At 43.0% G+C, this 20,579-nt stretch overlaps 1 protein-coding gene across 4 annotated transcripts in view; it reads left to right on the top strand.

Annotated features, from left to right (window-relative positions):
• Window positions 1–18,961, top strand: part of dennd2b (DENN domain containing 2B) — an 87,716-nt gene extending 68,755 nt beyond the window's left edge. For 3 of the 4 annotated variants that reach the window (XM_045708823.1, XM_045708822.1, XM_045708824.1), the window contains 8 exons: window positions 1,279–1,419; window positions 1,582–1,730; window positions 11,200–11,377; window positions 15,600–15,641; window positions 15,767–15,878; window positions 16,312–16,551; window positions 17,622–17,708; window positions 18,394–18,961. In XM_045708823.1, the coding sequence (XP_045564779.1) occupies window positions 1,279–1,419; window positions 1,582–1,730; window positions 11,200–11,377; window positions 15,600–15,641; window positions 15,767–15,878; window positions 16,312–16,551; window positions 17,622–17,708; window positions 18,394–18,428 (984 nt within the window). In that variant the 3' untranslated portion in view covers window positions 18,429–18,961. Of the gene's footprint in view, window positions 1–1,278; window positions 1,420–1,581; window positions 1,731–11,090; window positions 11,128–11,199; window positions 11,378–15,599; window positions 15,642–15,766; window positions 15,879–16,311; window positions 16,552–17,621; window positions 17,709–18,393 lie in introns of those variants that run through there. The other variant, XM_045708825.1, reaches the window with a different exon arrangement.
• The last annotated feature ends 1,618 nt before the right edge of the window (window positions 18,962–20,579 follow it).

The raw sequence follows: 20,579 nt of genomic DNA, 5'->3' as shown, positions 1-20,579 counted from the left end.
TGCTGTGTGGTCTAACTCTCAACCCCCTGTCCTGTGCTGTGTTTTCTAACTCTCAACCCCCTGTCCTGTGCTGTGTGGTCTAACTCTCAACCCCATGTCCTGTGCTGTGTGGTCTAACACTCAACCCCCTGTCCTGTGCTGTGCTGTGTGGTCTAACTCTCAACCCCCTGTCCTGTGCTGTGTGGTCTAACTCTCAACCCCCTGTCCTGTCCTGTGCTGTGTGGTCTAACTCTCAACCCCCTGTCCTGTGCTGTGCTGTGTGGTCTAACTCTCAACCCCCTGTCCTGTGCTATGTGGTCTAACTCTCAACCCCCTGTCCTGTGCTGTGTGGTCTAACTCTCAACCCCCTGTCCTGTGCTGTGCTGTGTGGTCTAACTCTCAACCCCCTGTCCTGTGCTGTGCTGTGTGGTCTAACTCTCAACCCCCTGTCCTGTGCTGTGTGGTCTAACTCTCAACCCCCTGTCCTGTGCTGTGCTGTGTGGTCTAACTCTCAACCCCCTGTCCTGTGCTGTGTGGTCTAACTCTCAACCCCCTGTCCTGTGCTGTGCTGTGTGGTCTAACTCTCAACCCCCTGCCCTGTGCTGTGCTGTGTGGTCTAACTCTCAACCCCCTGTCCTGTGCTGTGTGGTCTAACTCTCAACCCCCTGCCCTGTGCTGTGTGGTCTAACTCTCAACCCCCTGTCCTGTGCTGTGTGGTCTAACTCTCAACCCCCTGTCCTGTGCTGTGTGGTCTAACTCTCAACCCCCTGTCCTGTGCTGTGTGGTCTAACTCTCAACCCCCTGTCCTGTGCTGTGCTGTGTGGTCTAACTCTCAACCCCCTGCCCTGTGCTGTGCTGTGTGGTCTAACTCTCAACCCCCTGCCCTGTGCTGTGTGGTCTAACTCTCAACCCCCTGTCCTGTGCTATGTGGTCTAACTCTCAACCCCCTGTCCTGTGCTGTGTGGTCTAACTCTCAACCCCCTGTCCTGTGCTGTGTGGTCTAACTCTCAACCCCCCTGTCCTGTGCTGTGCTGTGTGGTCTAACTCTTAACCCCCTGTCCTGTGCTGTGCTGTGTGGTCTAACTCTCAACCCCCTGTCCTGTGCTGTGCTGTGTGGTCTAACTCTCAACCCCCTGTCCTGTGCTGTGCTGTGTGGTCTAACTCTCAACCCCCTGTCCTGTGCTGTGTGGTCTAACTCTCAACCCCCTGTCCTGTGCTGTGTGGTCTAACTCTCAACCCCCTGTCCTGTGCTGTGCTGTGTGGTCTAACTCTCAACCCCCTGTCCTGTGCTGTGTGTAGATCCTGGATGAGGTGGAGAGGCGGAGGGGGATCTCTGCAGCCCTGGTCTACCCCTTCATGAGAAGTCTGATGGAGTCACCCTTCCCAGCGCCGGGGAAGACCATCAAAGTCAAGACCTTCCTGCCTGGAGCAGGGAATGAGGTTGGAGACACATCAGCCCTTGGTTACTAAGGTTCCATCAAAGAAGGATGATGCATGAAGATAATGCGATGTATGCTTAATTGAGCATGACCTGTGACCTCTGTAAATGTATGACTGGTTGTGACCCCAGGTTGTGACCCCAAGTGGTGTTCTCCTCCCCAGGTCATTGAGCTGAGGCGGCCCATGGACTCCAGACTGGAGCATGTAGACTTTGACAGTCTCTTCAGCTGCCTGAGCGTGCGTCAGGTGGTGCAGGTCTTCGCCTCCCTGCTGCTGGAGCGCAGAGTCATCTTTGTGGCTGATAAACTCAGGTGAGCGGCAAGACTCTTAATGGTGGTAACCCTTCTAGTAATAAGTAAAGATAGAGAGAGAACTGAATCTCCTTGTCATGGGAAGCTGTCCCTGACTAATGGACATGCCCTGTTAGAGGCAGGTGGGGGTTGTTGAAACTTGTAGTTGTTAGTGGATGGTTACTTGTGCCAAGTGAAATGCTCAATAATACCTTTTAGAGGCAGTGTTTTGTTAAGGTAGTTCTGAAACGTTAAGGGCTGTTGTCATTGTTAGATAAGGATTGAAACGACAGTATTTACAGAGAAATCTGATACTTAGAGCTCTCATCGCCTGCTCATATTGTAGTGTAAGGTTATCTCCCGACAAAGATCTTAACCCGCCGACATTAGGCTATAAATAGTAAAAATAGTTCCTAGAATACTTCATCCTTGTCACACATGGTGGCTAGGAGTGAGATCAATTGCTGTCTAGGATTACGGTGTATGTTAGCAAAAATATCCCTCCTCAGTTATCGCTGAAGTCCACTGTCTTTTTCTGCAGTGAATTCACCTATTCTAACCCCATTACAATAACATCTGCCTTACATGAGAGGGATTTTATCTCATGCTCTTGTACATTTTCCCTTTTCTGTTTACGTTCACACAGAGATCTGACTTTTCTCAGACCCACAACATTGCTGAGCTGAGGGATCCTCTATCTGTATCTTTCTGGACATGTGGCTCTACAGTACAGACTGACTATGATACCGTCATCATAACACTGTTTCACATGTCTTGGTGCATTTCCTCTCACAGAGATGACATATCCTGAACTTTAAAGAATGGACTAACTTCGAAGAGAGATCATCTACATAGTATCTATAACAGTTCCAATAGTGAGGATTGCCCTGCCACTCTGCCAGTGCACTCTGGCTCACCCTAACTGTTGATGGCAGATTTAATTCTTCAGTTGAGCTGCTTGCCATTCACCCAATCTGCACAGCAAATAGCAGCCTTCTACTGTGGGTTTGTCAGTTGGTGCTTAACGGGTTTAGCATGCGGGGACAGGGTTAGAGCTGTTAAATTAATTCTCCCTGCATGTACTCACAACTGATGTGGTTCCAGAAGTGGGTCATCTCTTTGCCGGGGGCCACTGTCCAACCCTGGCAGGCAGGGTGGGGTGGGGTGGGGCCGATAACATGGAGCTAGGGATCTCCAAGGAGCCAGAGTCCCACCAGGCAGGCACAGCAATCTGCCCCTGGCTATAGGACAGCACTCTGGGCTGAGGGGCTCTGTTAGAGGGGGGCAGGTTTGTGTTGAATGGTAATCTCTACATATCAGAGGACAGTTTAAACAAACATCAGTGGGGGCAGTGACTGTGAGGGGAAGGAATGTACTTCCTGTGTGCAGCGACTCTCTCCTCTGATCTATGGCTTCACTGTCACTGCATGACTGATGGCGCCATGTTCATTCCCTGGTCCCTGCTTGGCCTGTTTACGACAGCCCTCTCTCCACCCAGGGGGACTCAGAGAAAGCTGTTTTTGTCGTCACTCCGCCGTTTGAGACAACGACTCCCAGGTTCATGTCAGTTTGCACATCACCCAAAGATTGTTAATCAGTCACCCATTTCTAAGGGCTCTTGTGAACAGCAGCAAGGACTTATCGAATAGTCTGTGTCTGCGGTACTGTTAGTGAACAACACTGAAAATCAGCACCATGAGTCTTTACAGACTACAGTACTACAGACTACAGTACTACAGACTACAGTACTACAGTACTACAGACTACAGTACTACAGACTACAGTACTACAGACTACAGTACTACAGTACTACAGACTACAGTACTACAGACTACAGTACTACAGACTACAGTACTACAGACTACAGTACTACAGTACTACAGACTACAGTACTACAGTACTACAGACTACAGTACTACAGTACTACAGACTACAGACTACAGTACTACAGTACTACAGACTACAGACTACAGTACTACAGACTACAGTACTACAGACTACAGCCCTGCTCAATGTTAGAACTTAATTGAAAACCATATACTATTACTTATCATAAAACCTGCTTAGTATCAACACAATGACATACTTCACCATTCAGGTCTTATTCAAGCTCTGAATAAAGGCAAAACAATACGTTTTCATTGTGGATTAGTGTCACAAAACCAACCAGTTCTTTCTGTGTCTGTCTAACTGGACTTAGTCTCCAGGGCTCATACCCAGAACCACAATAGATGGAGCTCTAGCTGCCAGAGTGCCCCAGAACACGGACCAGACCCCTTGTGTCTCAGTTCCCATTGAAAACAGGATTCAAGGAGCCACTCTGGGCGTCATTGGGCCGTGTTGGGGAGAAGGGAGAGACCCTCTACTGACTTCACTGGTAAAAGGGTCTGATCCCGTGGGAGACAGAGAACGCAATTCAATCCCAGAAATCCCTTCCAACACAACATGATGTATGTTTGGGTGTAATCTATATCCAATAGGAGAAGGACCTGAGGGAGGGAAAACACCAAACAGGCGATATTAGGGAATTTGTCTCCACTGGGTTGTACTGTGGTAAGATTTGATATATAAGTATTATTTTTAAACCAGGTGGTTTGAGCCCTGAATGCATATTGGCTGAAAGCTGGGTTATATCAGACTGTATACCATGGGTATGACAAAAATAAGGCACCTCGGGGGTTTGTGTTATATGGCCAATATACCACGGCAAAGGGCTGTATCCAGGCACTCTGCATGGCGTCGTGCTTAAGAACAGCCCTTAGCCATGGTATATTGGCCATATACCACCACTCCTCTGGCCTTATGCTAAGACAGAGGTTGGCAGAATGGCTGTATCGACTTCAAACGAGTCCCAAGAAGCTTGTGGGGGTTGTAGAACAAAATGGAGAACACCATCATGTTCGTGAGAGTCTCATCTTTCCACAGAGGGGTTTGTAGGCCAAACCGTTCGGACGCTACAGACGATTTTGTAAGAAGACCAATTTTCATGATGTCTCATGGTCTGAAAGACACTGCTCTAGCTCTGTCACCTTTCATTGCAGATGCGGAAGTGCGACATAGACGGATGCAGTGGATCCAATGCAAAACAACAGATATCTCTAGCTTAAACTGACTATTTTGTATGTTTTTTATTATTAGTATTATGCTAATTAGACATAGGCCTTAGGTTTTTTTTATGTTTATCTGACTCCATTTGATATTATGGTAAAATCATGTGCAATCAAGTATTATGTGTTTAGCCGACTAAGATAAAGAAATGGTCATGAGAAGCGAATATCAAAGCATGTATGCTATTATTTATTTACTTAAAAAATGGCTGAAATTACATACAAGGCATGAAGCTGAAGTTACAAGGCAATACTGACCCTTAGGCATTGCCTTGGGCCATTTGCCATGCGGCGAGTAAATTAGGGCCGATCCTACGGGGTTACATGGACTGTTGCATTAACCCTGTATTTGTACTGTAGGCTGTGTATGACTTGTTTAAGAGGTCACAACAGGTCGTTTGGCTAAAGCAAGCGTCTTTGTACATATAAAAATGCTTTATATCAGACATGTTGCTGCTTATCTGTGACATCAAACAGCCAGACAGACAGTTACTCAGAACTGATGATGATTAACCAGCAAATGGCTGCTGTAATAACAACTTTGATGCCTAATTACATAAATTCATCATCGGTTACATCAGACTGTAATTGCTTAACCAGATTTACCTGAAGGCTCTGTGCTGGGATTGCTGCAGTGCTCATAATGTAAACATCATCTTCCAGTTATTATGGGTCTAGGACAGAGAAGGGTTACCACCACAGAGAGTGTTGGCTTGTTTGATCTGCCTCTCTGTGGGTCTAAATGGGCGGGTCTCAACTTTTCCCCTGCCATTCCTCCATTGTTTGGGCTTGCCTGTGGGCTAGGCTCAAAATATACAGGTTAAATCAAGAGGATTCTAATATCCCATAACTCTTTGCAATTCATGTGACCAGCGTTGCTAGTTAGCAACGGCGCTAGTAGATATCAATGGAGCTGGTTCCATGAATTTGTTTATTTTCTAATGCTTCTGTATAGAATGACTTTGTTGTCTTTAACCTTCCCATCTTCAACCTAGTCTGTGGATGTAGAGGTGATTGAATCGCTTCTCTTTTTTGGCCAATCTGAGAACATGGAGGTAGTTTCCGATTACGGAAGTGCTTTAATAAGTCAATGTTTCTATTGTATTTGATGAGAGGACCACAGTAGAAGAGACAGGGTATTGGGAGGAAGGTAGTGTGTCTATGACTGGGAGAAAGCTAGAGGGTAAGAGAGGGAGAAACAGGGAGAAAGAAAGAGCAGGGGTGCAAAGGGAGAGCAAAAGACCGCCTCTGAAAGCTTTTCTCATGGTCATGGTGAATTAATCAGGCTCTTGTTTTCTGAGGGGGAGAAGGAAGGCTGCTTTCTGTACCTCGTTTCCCCTTACACCGCTCACTGTAACATCAGAAAACTTCAAACTAACACATGGTAGTCACCAGATGTATTGCATTTTTATTAGTTTAAAATCCTCCATTCAAGCCCCATTCATAATTTTCTTCTACCACCTGTTGAAATGACTGGGGTTTGCATTAGATTCAGGAAGAGCCCATTGCTCCAGACTCCAGTAGCAGCAGCCGTATAATATGGTGTATGTCTGTAACCCCAGTCTGTTAAAGTGAGCCACTGTAGGTAGCTACAGTGTACCACTCTAATCTGGGAACAGGCTGTACAGTTTATTTAGTCCCTTATTACTCCTGAACACTGTTGTATCACACTGAACAATGCTGGCACCGCACCAAATAACCTACAATAACTTAACACTTTCCCTGTGTGTATTTCTAACGCCCAAAGGTGGAGTGGATGAACACAGTGGAAACATACTGTATGTAAAATGTTTCTGTGAGACTGAAGAGGGAAACTCAGAAGATGGAAACCCGAGAGACCAAGCATCTGACCTTCTTCTTCTTCTTCTTCTTCTTCTTCTTCTTCTTCTTCTTCTTCTTCTTCTTCTTCTTATTATTATTATTATTATTATTATATACACACACCCGGCAATGCTGCCCACAAGAAGCATTGGAATCAATAGGCTTGAGTAGGACCATGTGTAGGGTTGCCAAGGGAAGCATGGTCTTGCTGTTCAACAGCTCCCGCTACAACTGTTCATACCAGGGAGTCCAAGCCTAGGCCGTGATGGGGACATGAGATCCTTATGGAGAGGAAGTGGGGAAAAGACATTGGAGCTCTGTGAATACTTAACATTCTACTAGATGCACCAATGAGCAGTATGCACACAATCAATCATCATTCTCACCATTGCTTAATTTGAGCCGGATCCTAATAAAAGCGATCAAAGTTAATTCGTCATGTGAAAAAGTACATTTTCAGCCCGGGCCTGATATTCGAGTTGATTCAGGTTGGGCCGGCCTGGGTTTAGGTTTGCACAACATTGCAACCTATGTTTGAGACCAACGCGTGGCCGTAGCTGTGTGAGAAGCACGCCTGTATCTCTCACAGAACTAGAATGAGATTCACTTTCTATGATCTCTCTCTGCTCTGCAACTCTCATCTCAACAGCATTGCACTTCATCATTTTTTTCCTCATAGAATCATAGCCGCGCGAAGGGTTCTGGAGGAGATGCAAAACCCCTGATAAATTTTAATATGGTGTACATTTGCTAAAGTTATAGAGTTACTGCTGTCTGTTCAGAAAGAAATGAAATAATTCAGAATAGCCTAGTACACCATGAGAAAGCCTGTAATTTAGCCACAGAAGATCACTATCTTATTTTAACAAATTAACTAGCTATGGATTGTGTGTATCCAATAACAAGGCATAGCCTAAATCTGTCAGTGAACAGCATGCAGATAAAACAGGCAATATTTCAAATACAATTGTGGGAAAACATAAGGTGGAAAGCAAATGGCTCCTGCTGAAAAGAGAAGACTCTAATCTGTTTTCTGTAGGCTACCAACATTTTTGATCAACTTTCAAATATTGTTTTACAAAGTAAAACAAGAGAGAGTGAAGCTTTTGGCACGAATCACCAGCGAGTGAGCTGCACATCATTGGGTGAGTCAGTGAAACTGGAAAGCATTTTTAGGACTATCATTTCCTCTTCATATTGTAACCTACAATATGTGTGTCTCCACACACCTAGGTCTAGACTATTGATGGATTCAAGACAAGGTTGTTTTTATTGATCTCATTGTGTCAGTGTCAAAGTATACTGTCATTTTGACCATTTGTACGGTATTAAAAAATATTCTGCGAATGTCTCCAGTCATGTAAAATGATGCAGAATTGCATAAAATGCGTTTATAAAAGGCAACAATTTTTCGCAGACCCTAGGCTACTAAAAATGTTCTCCATGTGTGCAACTTCTGTAAGTGCCTCTACTCTACTTCTCTATGGCACTACACAAATGCAATGATCTGCATGCAGTGCTTTATTAAAGGGAATTTTTCTCTCATGCGTTCCGGTACATCAGAGCTCCCCAGCTTACCCCCCTCTCGCACCTAACGTTTTTGTTCTGGCACCTCCCGATTTACAAATTAAGCACTGATTCTCACCCAGAAAAATATGTATTTGCTTCAGTATGAGGAGCTGTTAGTCAACAGCTGTACTGATGCTCCTGCCAGGGCCTGTGTTTGTCCTGGGCTGAAATGGGCCCGTCTGGGATTGTGGACAGTGCTGCTGACACTGGGACTCTCCATCCTGCACCTGTGAGTCTGGCAGAGTAAGCCTCTCTATCCTGAGATTTTCCTGGGAATCTGCATGGTCAGCCACAGACAGACCCAGGCCAACCATTCCTGATCTGACATGCTTATATAACCCCAAATGCAATATATCACAAAGAAAAGTTAGGATCCTCTAAACTTAAGTGGACGGTTATGCGAATATGGTTTTGTTATGACCTGGTCTGTAAAGGTCTGCCATTCCTTTCTGCTTTAGATTGCATCCCAAATAGCACCCTTTTCCCTATGTAGTGCACTACTGCCCATATTGGCTCTGGTCAAACATTGTGCAATATATAAGGAATAGAGTGCCATTTGGCACGCATCCTTAGAGAGTTGACTGGCAGCTCTGGGCAGAGATGGTGTTTTTCTTGCAAGTTCATCATTTCCCATGAGTGTTTCCCTCAGGACTGAGTGTGTAAGTGATACTCATGGTATCAGTCCTCTCCTCGGCAGCGCTAGCTCTGTCTTGCCTGTGGCTGAGGTTGTGAGAGCTGTACCCCATCACTCCCTGTTGGAACATGTCAAACCCTGGAGACTGGATCTGTTCAAAAGGATCAGCTCCTTCTGCAAATAAAACTCAGACAGTGAAACTGAGACTGCTTTCTGCTCTATGTTATGATGGGTGAATAAGAAACCTAAACAGACCATGGGGCTGCAGTTGTTGAGCCATGTAGATACTGGTCTCGCTTTACAGTGTTCATTAACTATAATAACTTGCCATTTTACTCATAGCTCTATTTACACTAAACTGTACCAAAACAAGATAAAGGTTCCGTCAAGGAGAGGCTGTATGCACATCAATATTGACGTTGTGATACAGCGTGGACACTTATATGTATGGGGATACTGTGTGTTTGGTAGGATGTGCCCTCTGCTGTTGAAGAGAACAACTATGGACAACATTCCTTATTAACAGTGCATTCATCTTCAGTGGTGTTTGATCCCCACTGATTTAGAGTTGTGGTATCTGTGTGTTTCTGATGGGCCTCATGGTCTATTTCCCCTCTCTATCTGTGTGTACATGGACTGTATGGAGTGCAGGGGGACAGAGGGGAGGAGGGTCGGCCACTGTCAACAAGCTTGGGACTGTGAGAAAGACGACATAGTATTTGTGATTTTGTGTTAAGCCACAGCTGTCAAAATTCACCAGGGTGCTGTTTTGGGTAATATCAGATGGATTCAAGATCTTGTTAAACTATTGTAACACACCCAACCCATCTCTGAGGGTGAGGGAGTGGACCTACTGCCTGTCACAGATGTTTGTAGAGCAGGTCTTAGCTGTGGGCTGTGTAGTTAAGGGTGTTACACTGTCAGTGGAAGAGGTGGAAACGTAACAGATTAAAGCCATGGGTGAATCTGTCTGCCTGTCTGCTGCTCCCATTGGTGTAAAGTACTTAAGTAAATATACTTGAAGGTACTACTTAAGTAAATGTTTTGTTTTTTCTGTACTTTACATTACTATTTATATTTTGGACAACTTTTACTTCACTACATTCCTAAAGAAAATAATGTACTTTTTACTCCATACATTTTCCCTGACACCCAAAAGTACTTGTTACATTTTGAATGCTTAGCAGGACAGGAAAATGGTCCAATACACACACTTATCAAGAGAACAGCCCTGGTCATCCCTACTGTATCTGATCTGGTGGACTCACTTAACACATGCTTCATTTATAAATGATGTGTTGGAGTGTGCCCCTGGCTATCCGTAAATAACATGTAAAAAAGAAAATGGTGCCTTCTGGTTTGCTTAATATAAGAAAATTTGAAATTATTTATACTGTTGATACTTATTTACTTAAGTATATTTTAGCAATTACATTTATTTTTGATACTTAAGTATATTTAAAACCAAATACTTTTAGACTTTTACCCAAATAGTATTTTACTGGGTGACGTTCATTTTTACTTGAGTCATTTTCTATTAAGGCATCTTTACTTTTACTCAAGTATGACATTTGGGTATTTTTCCCACTACTGGCTGCTCCAATGTGAAGTGTTGTACGGACCTCTCTCTCCTGGCAGCTGAGAGTCAGTAGGAGTGATTTCTTTCTGCTCTATCTTTTCCTGTCTTTTTCTTATTTTCTTCTTTTGTTGGAGAGAAAGAACAGCCTGTTAAGAATGGATTTCAGACTGTCCCTTAGACCAACTGGAGGAAGGAACGCGGTGTTAAGCCAGGGTACATAGCCACACTGGTTCGCCTCACATATACAAAAGTAATTGTTTCAAGGAAAAGAGGATCAGGTTGTTGTTTGGTTTGGACGTTGGAAAGACTGGTTCACTTATGACGTTAAGCAATACGCTCTCATTCGGCTCTCTTCTTGATATTAGAGGCAGATAATGATGAACTTTAAACAAATCTCAATAAGCTTTTATTCTGTATTTTATAGAGGAACATGAGAGTCCACATTTTTGTTGCATCTGTTTGTCGTTCTTTGTCTGCTGCTGGCTGCTGTTTTAGGAGTGTTCAGAGTTTACTTCAAAACACAATCCACCACTCCCTTTCAAAGGTCAGGATAAAGTGGGCAATCTGATGGAAAATCTGGCATCCCCATGTTTTATAGCATATCTGTTTTTTCTGATGGGCCCCCTGCAGTTCTGTGTTGTGAGTGATGTTGTCTGTCTCCCTCTCTGCAGTACCCTGTCCAGCTGTATCTGATGTTGACTGTCTCCATAGAGATCTTAAAATGATTAGATATAGTGATTCTATATGTAATTCTATGGTTGTCTCTCTCCCTCTCTGCAGTACCCTGTCCAGCTGTATGCACGCGGTGGTGGCTCTGCTCTATCCCTTCTCCTGGCAGCACACCTTCATCCCCGTCCTGCCTGCCTCCATGGTGGACATCGTCTGCTGCCCCACGCCCTTCCTGGTGGGGCTCCTGTCCAGCTCACTGCCCAAACTCAAAGACCTGCCTGTGGAAGAGGTTGGCACTTCATTTTCTCCATCTCTCTCTCTCTGGCTTTTCATCTTTGTCTCCCCCACTGTCTTGCTTGTCTTAGACCAGGTTTAATGTATTGGCTCATTCTGCTCCTCTGATTTTGTTAGCTTGAGGCTACAGATTAGAGGCTATTCCACTGTCACATTCCATCTCTCTGTTAGACACTGGGCTGGGGAGTGGCCTTCCTGTTACTGGTCAGCAGTAAAACGCCCACAACAACCTACAGTATATTACACAGTCAATTACCCTGCTTGTTTTCATTAAACATTTACCCAATGAGGGACTTATATTTCTGAAGAGAATTGCGTAGGTATGTTGATCCTCTTAGCTGATTGGTGCAGCCATGGGACAGATTCAGAAGCATCCGGATATACAGTAACTGGGACATCTCACGAGACAGCTATCATGGTGCTCCTCCCAACCTCCCTCAGAGACCCAGGACCACCCCTGGGTTCAGGATGAAACCACACTCTCATGATGACTGTCACAGGCTTCTTTGAAAGAATGCTGGACCTTCCAGTGATTCAGAGCAATTTTACCCTCAAAGTTTTTTTTTAACGTTTATTCATTCAAGCACTCATACCAGAACTCGTTCTAAATCAGTCTCATGTTAAATTCACAGTCACGCATTGAGCAATAGCATTGTGTTTTCGAAAGATCGGGTCAAACTTGAATTATCTCAGAGCGCTGAATGTAATATGACCCGTTTCCTCTGTTTTGCTGCCATGGATGCTGTAGGCTCCCAGTATTGAGTATTAGAATTCAAGCCATGAGCTTCCTAGTATTGAGCTGTCAGAGTCCACACACAGTGTGAGGCCTGCTATAGCTACAATTGCCTGTTCAGTGCTGTCCAGCAGTCTCGCTGTGGTCAAAGCCTGACAGGACGTTGACCTGTAGCAGTTTTGTCACCAATTACAGAGGGAGGAGGGAAAGAAGACGTGTCTGCTTCTCTGCTCTCCCAGCTGGACAGTTCTGCTCTGTTCTGCAGCATTATTGGAACGGAGCGCTGATTTGCCAAGGCAGAGTGGAAAGAGGGGGAAATCACTTGAATCCGTCCTTGTTAAAGTAGCAACAACTCCTCCAGCCTCAACGTGCTGTAGTGTGGCTGACCCTGGCCTAAACCCCCCAGTGAATGTAGCCTTGGCAGTTGGCAGCTGCTGCAACCTGCAGGGCCCATGCCAGGGCAGCCTCAGCCCTCAGCTCTGGGGTTCTGGCCCCAGTAGGGAGGGAGAGAGGGAGGTTCAGGCTCTCAATAAAAGCCTGGCAGGAGAAGCCATCAGGCCTCTTAAAGCCCAGCTCTCTGCTATTAACACAGTTAGTCCGAGTCAGCAGCATCTGCCCTCAGCCCATGGTATGAGTGAAAAGACCATCTTACCCTGTCTGTCATATTTAACACAAGGCTTTTAATGGCCTGTCAACAGTATCTGTTGTCTGTTTACATCTGTCTTGATGTTGCTGATCGACTCAATTAAAATTCCCCAAGTATCTTTCGCTGCTTTTAAAGATCTCGTTTTAACACTGGTATAACACTTCCAACTTCTGGAAGAGCTCGTCTTTCTCTTGATGGAGAGTTTGACTTATTTGTTGAGGGCATTGGTATTCACTTTAAGCCACTGTAGGCACATGGAAGAAGCCTGGATTTGATTGAAGATTTTTATTTATTTTTATTTATTTCACCTTTATTTAACCAGGTAGGCAAGTTGAGAACAAGTTCTCATTTACAACTGCAACCTGGCCAAGATAAAGCAAAGCAGTGTGACACAGACAACAACACAGAGTTACACATGGAGTAAACAATAAACAAGCCAATAACACAATAAACAAGTCAATGACACAGTAAAAAAAAAAGTCTATATACAGTGTGTGCAAAAGACATGAGGAGGTAGGCAATAAATAGGCCATAGGAGCGAATAATTACAATTTAGCAGATTAACACTGGAGTGATAAATGAGTAGATGATGATGTGCAAGTAGAAATACTGGTGTGCAAAAGAGCAGAAAAGTGAATAAAATAAAAACAGTATGGGGATGAGGTAGATAGATTGGGTGGGCAATTTACAGATGGACTATGTACACCTGCAGCGATTGGTTAGCAGCTCAGGTAGCTGATGTTTAAAGTTGGTGAGGGAAATAAAAGTCTCCAACTTCAGCGATTTTTGCAATTCGTTCCAGTCACTGGCAGCAGAGAACTGGAAGGAAAGGCGGCCAAATGAGGTGTTGGCTTTGGGGATGATCAGTGAGATATACCTGCTGGAACGTGTGCTACGGGTGGGTGTTGTTATCGTGACCAGTGAACTGAGATAAGGCGGAGCTTTACCTAGCATAGACTTATAGATAACAAAACGGATGGCACTGTGATAGACCACATCCAGTTTGCTGAGTAGAGTAATTAATGGAAGCCACTAAGATTCCTAAATGTGATCGACCACCTTGACTTTGTCTTCTGTAGCAACATTTTAAATTGTGTTTTTTTCATTGGATAAAAGTAGAACCTCTGAGGTAGAAAATGGTATATCATACACTACAGTTGAGGAACAATGGGAAAGTAATTCTGCTTTGAAAGTCGATAAACTTGTAACCCCACTTTTGAGAAAATGGCCCTTGAATGTTTTGGTACATCTACTGGAGAGCTCTCCTTTGTCTATACCCATTCAGCATTGTTCACACCCTCTTAATCCTTAGCTACACCCATCTCTTTAAGGATTCACATGTGAGGCCATGTGGTAAACAGAGTGACTAGTTTAGTGAACAACCAAAGATTTCATGACTAAAAGTGATAAAAGTAGTAGCCTACACACAATAAATTACCTCCAGGTAAAAATACACTTTATCTAGTCCTTGGCCTATTTCCTAATCTGACTTTGGTGCAGGTGATGTTGTTCTTCACATTACCGTCTCTGGTAAAAACACACATGTACAGGATACAGAAGGTGTAAACGGTACAGTGAAATGGTTACTTGCATAGTAGCAATATCAAAGACAGAAAGTGTCCAGATAAAAATATTTTGTAATTATTAGATGACACTTACCCGACACACTTGTCTAAATTGATGGGTCATGTGAAGGAAATGCTGTAACTACCCCCCAGCCACATCTAGCTAAGTGGATGGGTCACTATTGTCTAGAAATACAATAGATGGCCACAATCACCCCCAGACACACCTGGCTAGCTTGATGGGTCATGTAATCATCTGGTGAAGTGGAGTCTTTTCTTTAGACATGTAGCTAGCTAGCTAAACAATGAACCGGAATAATCCCAACTCATACTACTACCAATACTAACATTGTCATAGCCTTAGTATGAATCTGCAGGTAGCTTAAGCTAACCAACTAGGTTCAATGTTACCTAGCTAACATTAGGCTATAAATAGTAATGCAAATGGTTTTGTGAGTCAAATAATATTACTACACCTACCATACAAGTAACGTTAGATAGCGAGCCAGCAAGCTAATGCTCGCTAGCTGGCGAACTGTATGCTTTAACTTGCAGTGAAAACGAATTTCTGACAAAATTAGAAATGTATAATGTCTGAAGATGTAGCTAGATTCTTACTTGTATACATGGATGAACACTTCACGGCAGACTGGAACCATTGAACTCTGTTTTGCTTGTAGGTACATATTGTTTGGCCAGTATTGTGTCAAGTCACTCCGGTTCACACTGACCGTGGCCTGTGGAGAAAGTAGCCTATCACTTTTTCCAACTGATCTGTTGATAGCTCCCGCTAAATTCAGGGCATCAATGTTGTTGAGAAAAGTAGCAAAACTTTTGCAGTTCTCGATGGTTAACCTTATATCTTTCAAAAACGGTGAGGTAGAAAGGACTATCAACACATACTGAACAGCTGAAGTTATAGACAGAAGCATGCTACACGTCAGACCAATCCAAACTCATCTCTCGACATGTCCAGCCCATCCATTATCTCAGCCAATCATGGCTAGCAGGATGGCTCCTGTCTTTTTCCGTGGCTAAACCAACTAGGCTCGTAATTTAACAATTTTATTTGTATTTACAGATGGAATACAAGTTTGTTATTAAGGCACATGAAAGTTCACATGTTCCAGAAGGCATTTGTGCCAAAAAACTAATTTTGATAAACAATGAATGTTTATGTTCAAATGCCTCTCCTGTCAAGTAGTGACGTGCGACATACGCCTAGTTTCCTAAAATGAGTCACAAATATGTGACTTGTTTGTTTCCTTTGCAGGCTTTGATGGTGGACCTGGGAACTGACCGCTTCCTCAGACAGGTTGGTGTCAATTCTCCAGTACCTCGCCGTAACAAAGACCAGAACGTTTATTGTAATATAATATGGACTGATCTTTTGATATTCTTGTTTATTGTCGCTAATTAAATTGTTATGCGTGTGTATAGATGGATGATGAAGCCTCGCTGTTGCCACGGAAACTCCAGTCTGCTCTTGAGCTAACTCTGGAGCAGAGGAATGACATCATCAATCAGGACTCTGACAGCGAGTCAGACGAAGGTGAACGAGGGACACATCATCACTCTCTACTAAACCAGATGTTACGAGTGTAAATTAGGACAACAGAGCACTGGCCATGTTTCAACCCTGTGAACAAGAACATGTACAGCACATGTCTGGGAGCAATACGCTCTCTGTGGAGTGATGAGAACTCCTGGAATGGGTGATTCACCTCACTGAATTGAAGGTTACTGGTGTTCAGAATGTAGTGTTTGTTTAATGTTACGTATCAATACACAATATCAGTCAAACATCAACTCTAAATAACTCTTGTGTCATTCCCACAAATGTTATAAGCCCTACTTGATTCTCAAGCACAATTCTCAAGTATGTAGTTTGTGTTGCTTCTTTCTAGATGTATTGAACATGTATTAAGTGTGTTTCAGTTTCAGCATCATAATACCAACCTATCCTGTTTTGTCTGTTTCTGTAGAGTGTAACTCCTTGAACAGCCTTGTGTCGGAGGCCTTCATCCGTTTCTTCCTGGAAACCATCGGCCACTACTCCCTGTTCCTCAGCCAGAGCGAGCGAGGAGAACGCAGTTTCCAGCGCGAGGCCTTCCGCAAGTCTGTGGCCTCCAAGAGCATCCGTCGCTTCCTGGGGGTCTTCATGGAGTCCCAGATGTTTGCGGGGTTCATCCAAGACCGGGAGCTGCGGAAATGCCGGGCCAAAGGTAGAGCAAACCTACAATGGCCCTGTTAATCCATCCTTCACAACAGTCTGTAATGTTATGGTCCTGTCTACTTGTTAAGAGATAATAACGTTAAGTGTGTCCTGTCCTCTTAAAATTGATTCATTGTAGTTCGTCATAATACAAATAATATGTAAACTGTAATGATTGGTAGAAATGCTCTTTATAGGTAGGCTCTGCCACCCCTCACTTTTCTGCCAAAGTAGTCCAAAATCCCTAAAAGGATCTTCTCAAACCTGTGCTGGTACGGCCCTCTTGTTGACAACGATTCTAGCTGGGTATTCAGTGTCATCTCCTGGCCACATAGTGAAGGGTATTTCACCCCATACCAAAAACATGCTTTCCCTGATATACTGCTCTGTAACATTACCTCACAATATAACATTAATAATGTTAATAATTACCAGTGGTGGAAAAAGTACCCAATTGTCATACTTGAGTAAAAGTATAGATACCTTAATAGAAAGTTACTCAAGTAAAAGTAAAAGTCACCCAGTAAAATACTACTTGAGTAAAAGTCAAAAAGTATTTGGTTCTAAATATACTTAAGTATCAAAAGTAAATGTAATTGCTAAAATATACTTAAGTATCAAAAGTAAAATTATAAATTATTTTAAATTCCTTCTATTAAGCAAAGCAGGCGACACCATTTTCTTGTTTTTAAAATGTATGGATAGCCCTGGGCACACTCCAACACTCAGACATCATTTACAAAAGATGCATTTGTGTTTAGTGAGTCCGCCAGATCAGATGCAGAAGGGATGACCATATGTGGTCTTGATAAGTGTGTGAATTTGACCATGTTCCTGTCCTGCTGCTAAGCATTCAAAATGTAACAAGTACTTTTGGATGTCAGGTAAAATGTATGGAGTAAAAAGTACATTATTTTCTTTGGGAATGTAGCGGAGTAAAAATAGTAAAAAATATAAATAGTAAAGTACAGATACCCCAAAAAACGACTTAAGTAGTACTGTAAAGTATTTTTACTTAAGTACTTTACACCACTTGTAAATACCTCATGTCATTCTGTCATTGTGTTGTGTTTCTTTCAGGACTCTTTGAGCAGAGGGTGGAGCAGTACCTGGAAGAGCTACCAGACACAGAGCAGAGTGGAGTGAACAAGTTCCTCAAAGGGCTAGGTGAGTTCTCAAATAAAATAGAATCTGCACTTAAAACAAATATTTCCCCTCAACAGACCTTACCTGTCCACTTTACCACTGGGACAAATTGTAACCTGGCTTAAAATGTAGGATGATACAAAGTTTTGTTCTAAAAGAAGCCTATTCACATTTGGCCATGATGTAGTAATGAGCACCATTTTGTCCAGGGTTCCCCAACTGGTGGAATTTGAAATAGATATTTTATTGTTGGACATAAAAGACTGTAAAAACACCAGCAAATCAGCTACAAGTGATTTTAATTTTGGAAATATATTCCAAAGTATTCCCATGCATTATAAAGAGATATATGTGATCGTATACAAATGTAAGCAAGGTTCAAAATTATTATGTTTTAGTCAAATATATATGTTTGGGCTTTTTGCGGTCAATTTGCAGCCTACAAAATTATTTGCAATTATGTTCCGGCCACCTAACCATCCGCTCAAGAAAAAATCAGCCGCGGCTGAATGTAGTTGATGATCCCTGATGAAGTCTAAAACCGGGATTCCATCCGAGGCACGACATCATTTCCCTGACAATCACGGAGATCACACTCACAGTAAACGCTGCAGATATCGGCTCAATTGGAAAATTTCATTGAAGTGTGTTAAAAAAAATACGTGACGTGAACAGTTCTTACTTGCATTTTGTTTGTGTCTTTTAGGAAGTAAAATGAAGTTTCTTCACAAAAAGAACTGAGGAAACCTGCTACTTAATAACCAAATACCGGAGCATGAAAGCTTGTTCTACTGCAAACAGAAGATCTGATACACCCAAAACCCTGTATTTTATTCACTTGTTTGTCTTTCAAAAACATCAATGAAATGTCAATATGTTGTACATATTTCACTGTAAACTGGCTGTGATACCCTCCAATGTAGCTTGATTGTTAGTTGTCTGGTACCTTAATTATGAGGCTAGTTACAGTAGGACGGTACAGATTGAATGTGCCTTTGTTTCTGATTAACCACTGACATTAAAGTGTACGTGAGAAGAATATGATCAGACTGAGTGAGTGAATGCATGCTGATGTATGGTGGATGTACAGTTACTATGTTTTGTTTTGTAGTTTAGATCATCATTGTCCTGTCTTTTTGCTGAATGAGAGCTGTAAATTCCACACCTGGTTGGGAGGATTTGCACATGCATTAACACATGAAGAAAATGATTGTAAATGTTTAAAACATGCATTGCTTTGTAAAATTCAGTAATTAAACACAAAAGACTTCAAATGATTGGATTCTTTGAACTTTTTTATGTGTTACTGTTCTGAAGAAACAGAACTTCATCAGCACTTACAGGAAGTGCGGTCGGTGAACAAGGTCATTGTTCCTCTTTAGGTGGAACCCAGGTGGCTCTGTACAGACGGAGGTTGGATCACACATTTTAAAGAAGTCAAACACTCAAAACAGATTTGAGTGCTGCAAGATGACAGTAAGCTTCCAAGTCAGCAGAGCTGATAAAAGCATGGCAGTGACAGCCACTGGAGTGATGTTTGAGAACATAATTAGGTTATTGGCAGCATGTGGTAGCTATGTGTGCCTTTTGGGATTCCACCCCACCAACTACACAGTTGAGTGCTGGGGGGGACTTGTCATTGAGTTGTCAGACATGACGTCTAGTGATTTTATACATTTTGGCAATGAATGGAACAATAATCTGGAATTGAATAATGTGTGTAACTTGTCAATTTCGGGTGCCTATAAATGCATTGCTGGGTCATATTTATAATGAGAGTAATATTATATTACAGTCAATACTAGCCCAGAACATGTGTACAGAGATGAAACTGTCACTGAGTGTGTATTTGGGTAGCTGACTGGTGTACAGGAAGGCCATTCAGTGAACAAGACTATGTTTATGTTCTAGCTCTATCCGACGAAGACGACCGAGGAATGGAGGGTGTCAGGATGAGACGATAGTCTCAGGACTAATAGGTTAGGTATACAGTGCATTCAGAAAGTATTCAGACCCCTTGACTTTTTCCACAATTTCTTACGTTAAAGCCTTCTAAAATGTATCAAATATTTTTTTTCCCCTCATCAATCTACACACAATACCTCATAATGACAAAGCAACAAAAAGGTTTTAGACATTTTTGAAAATCTATTAAAAATATAAAAAAAAATACCTTATTTGCATAAGTATTCAGACCCTTTGCTATGAGACTTGAAATTGAGCTTCAGGTACATCTTGTTTCCATTGATCATCTTTGAGATGTTTCTACAACTTGATTGGAGTCCACTTGTGGTAAATTCAATTGATTGGACATGATTTAGAAAGGCACACACCTGTCTATGTAAGGTCCCACAGTTGAAAGTGCATGTCAGAGCAAAAACTAAGCCATGAGGTCGAAGGAATTGTTCGTAGAGCTCCAAGACAGGATTGTGTCGAGGCACAGATCTGGGGCAGGGTACCAAAACATTTCTGCAGCTTTGAAGGTTCCCAAGAACACAGTGGCCTCCATTATTCTTAGCTGGCCGCCCGGCCAAACTGAGCAATCGGGGTAGAAGGGCCTGGGTCAGAGAGGTGATCAAGAACCCGATGTTCACTCTGACAGAGCTCTAGAGTTCCTCTGTGTAGATGGTAGAACCTTCCAGAAGGACAACCATCTCTGCAGCACTCCACCAATCAGGCCTTTACGGTAGAGTGGCCAGATGGAAGCCACTCCTCAGTAAAAGGCACATGACAGCCCGCTTGGAGTTTGCCAAAAGGCACCTAAAGCACTCTCAGACCATGAGAAACAAGATTCTTTGGTCTGATGAAACCAAGACTGAACTCTTTGGCCTGAATGCCAAGCGTCACGTCTGGAGGAAACCTGGCACCATCCCTACGGTGAAGCATGGTGGT

Source organism: Salmo salar, chromosome ssa26 (assembly GCF_905237065.1).
Source record: "Salmo salar chromosome ssa26, Ssal_v3.1, whole genome shotgun sequence".
NCBI lineage: Eukaryota > Metazoa > Chordata > Actinopteri > Salmoniformes > Salmonidae > Salmo > Salmo salar.
The sequence above is the reverse complement of the archived record's forward strand: the minus strand, read 5'-3'. Positions and strand labels throughout refer to the sequence as shown.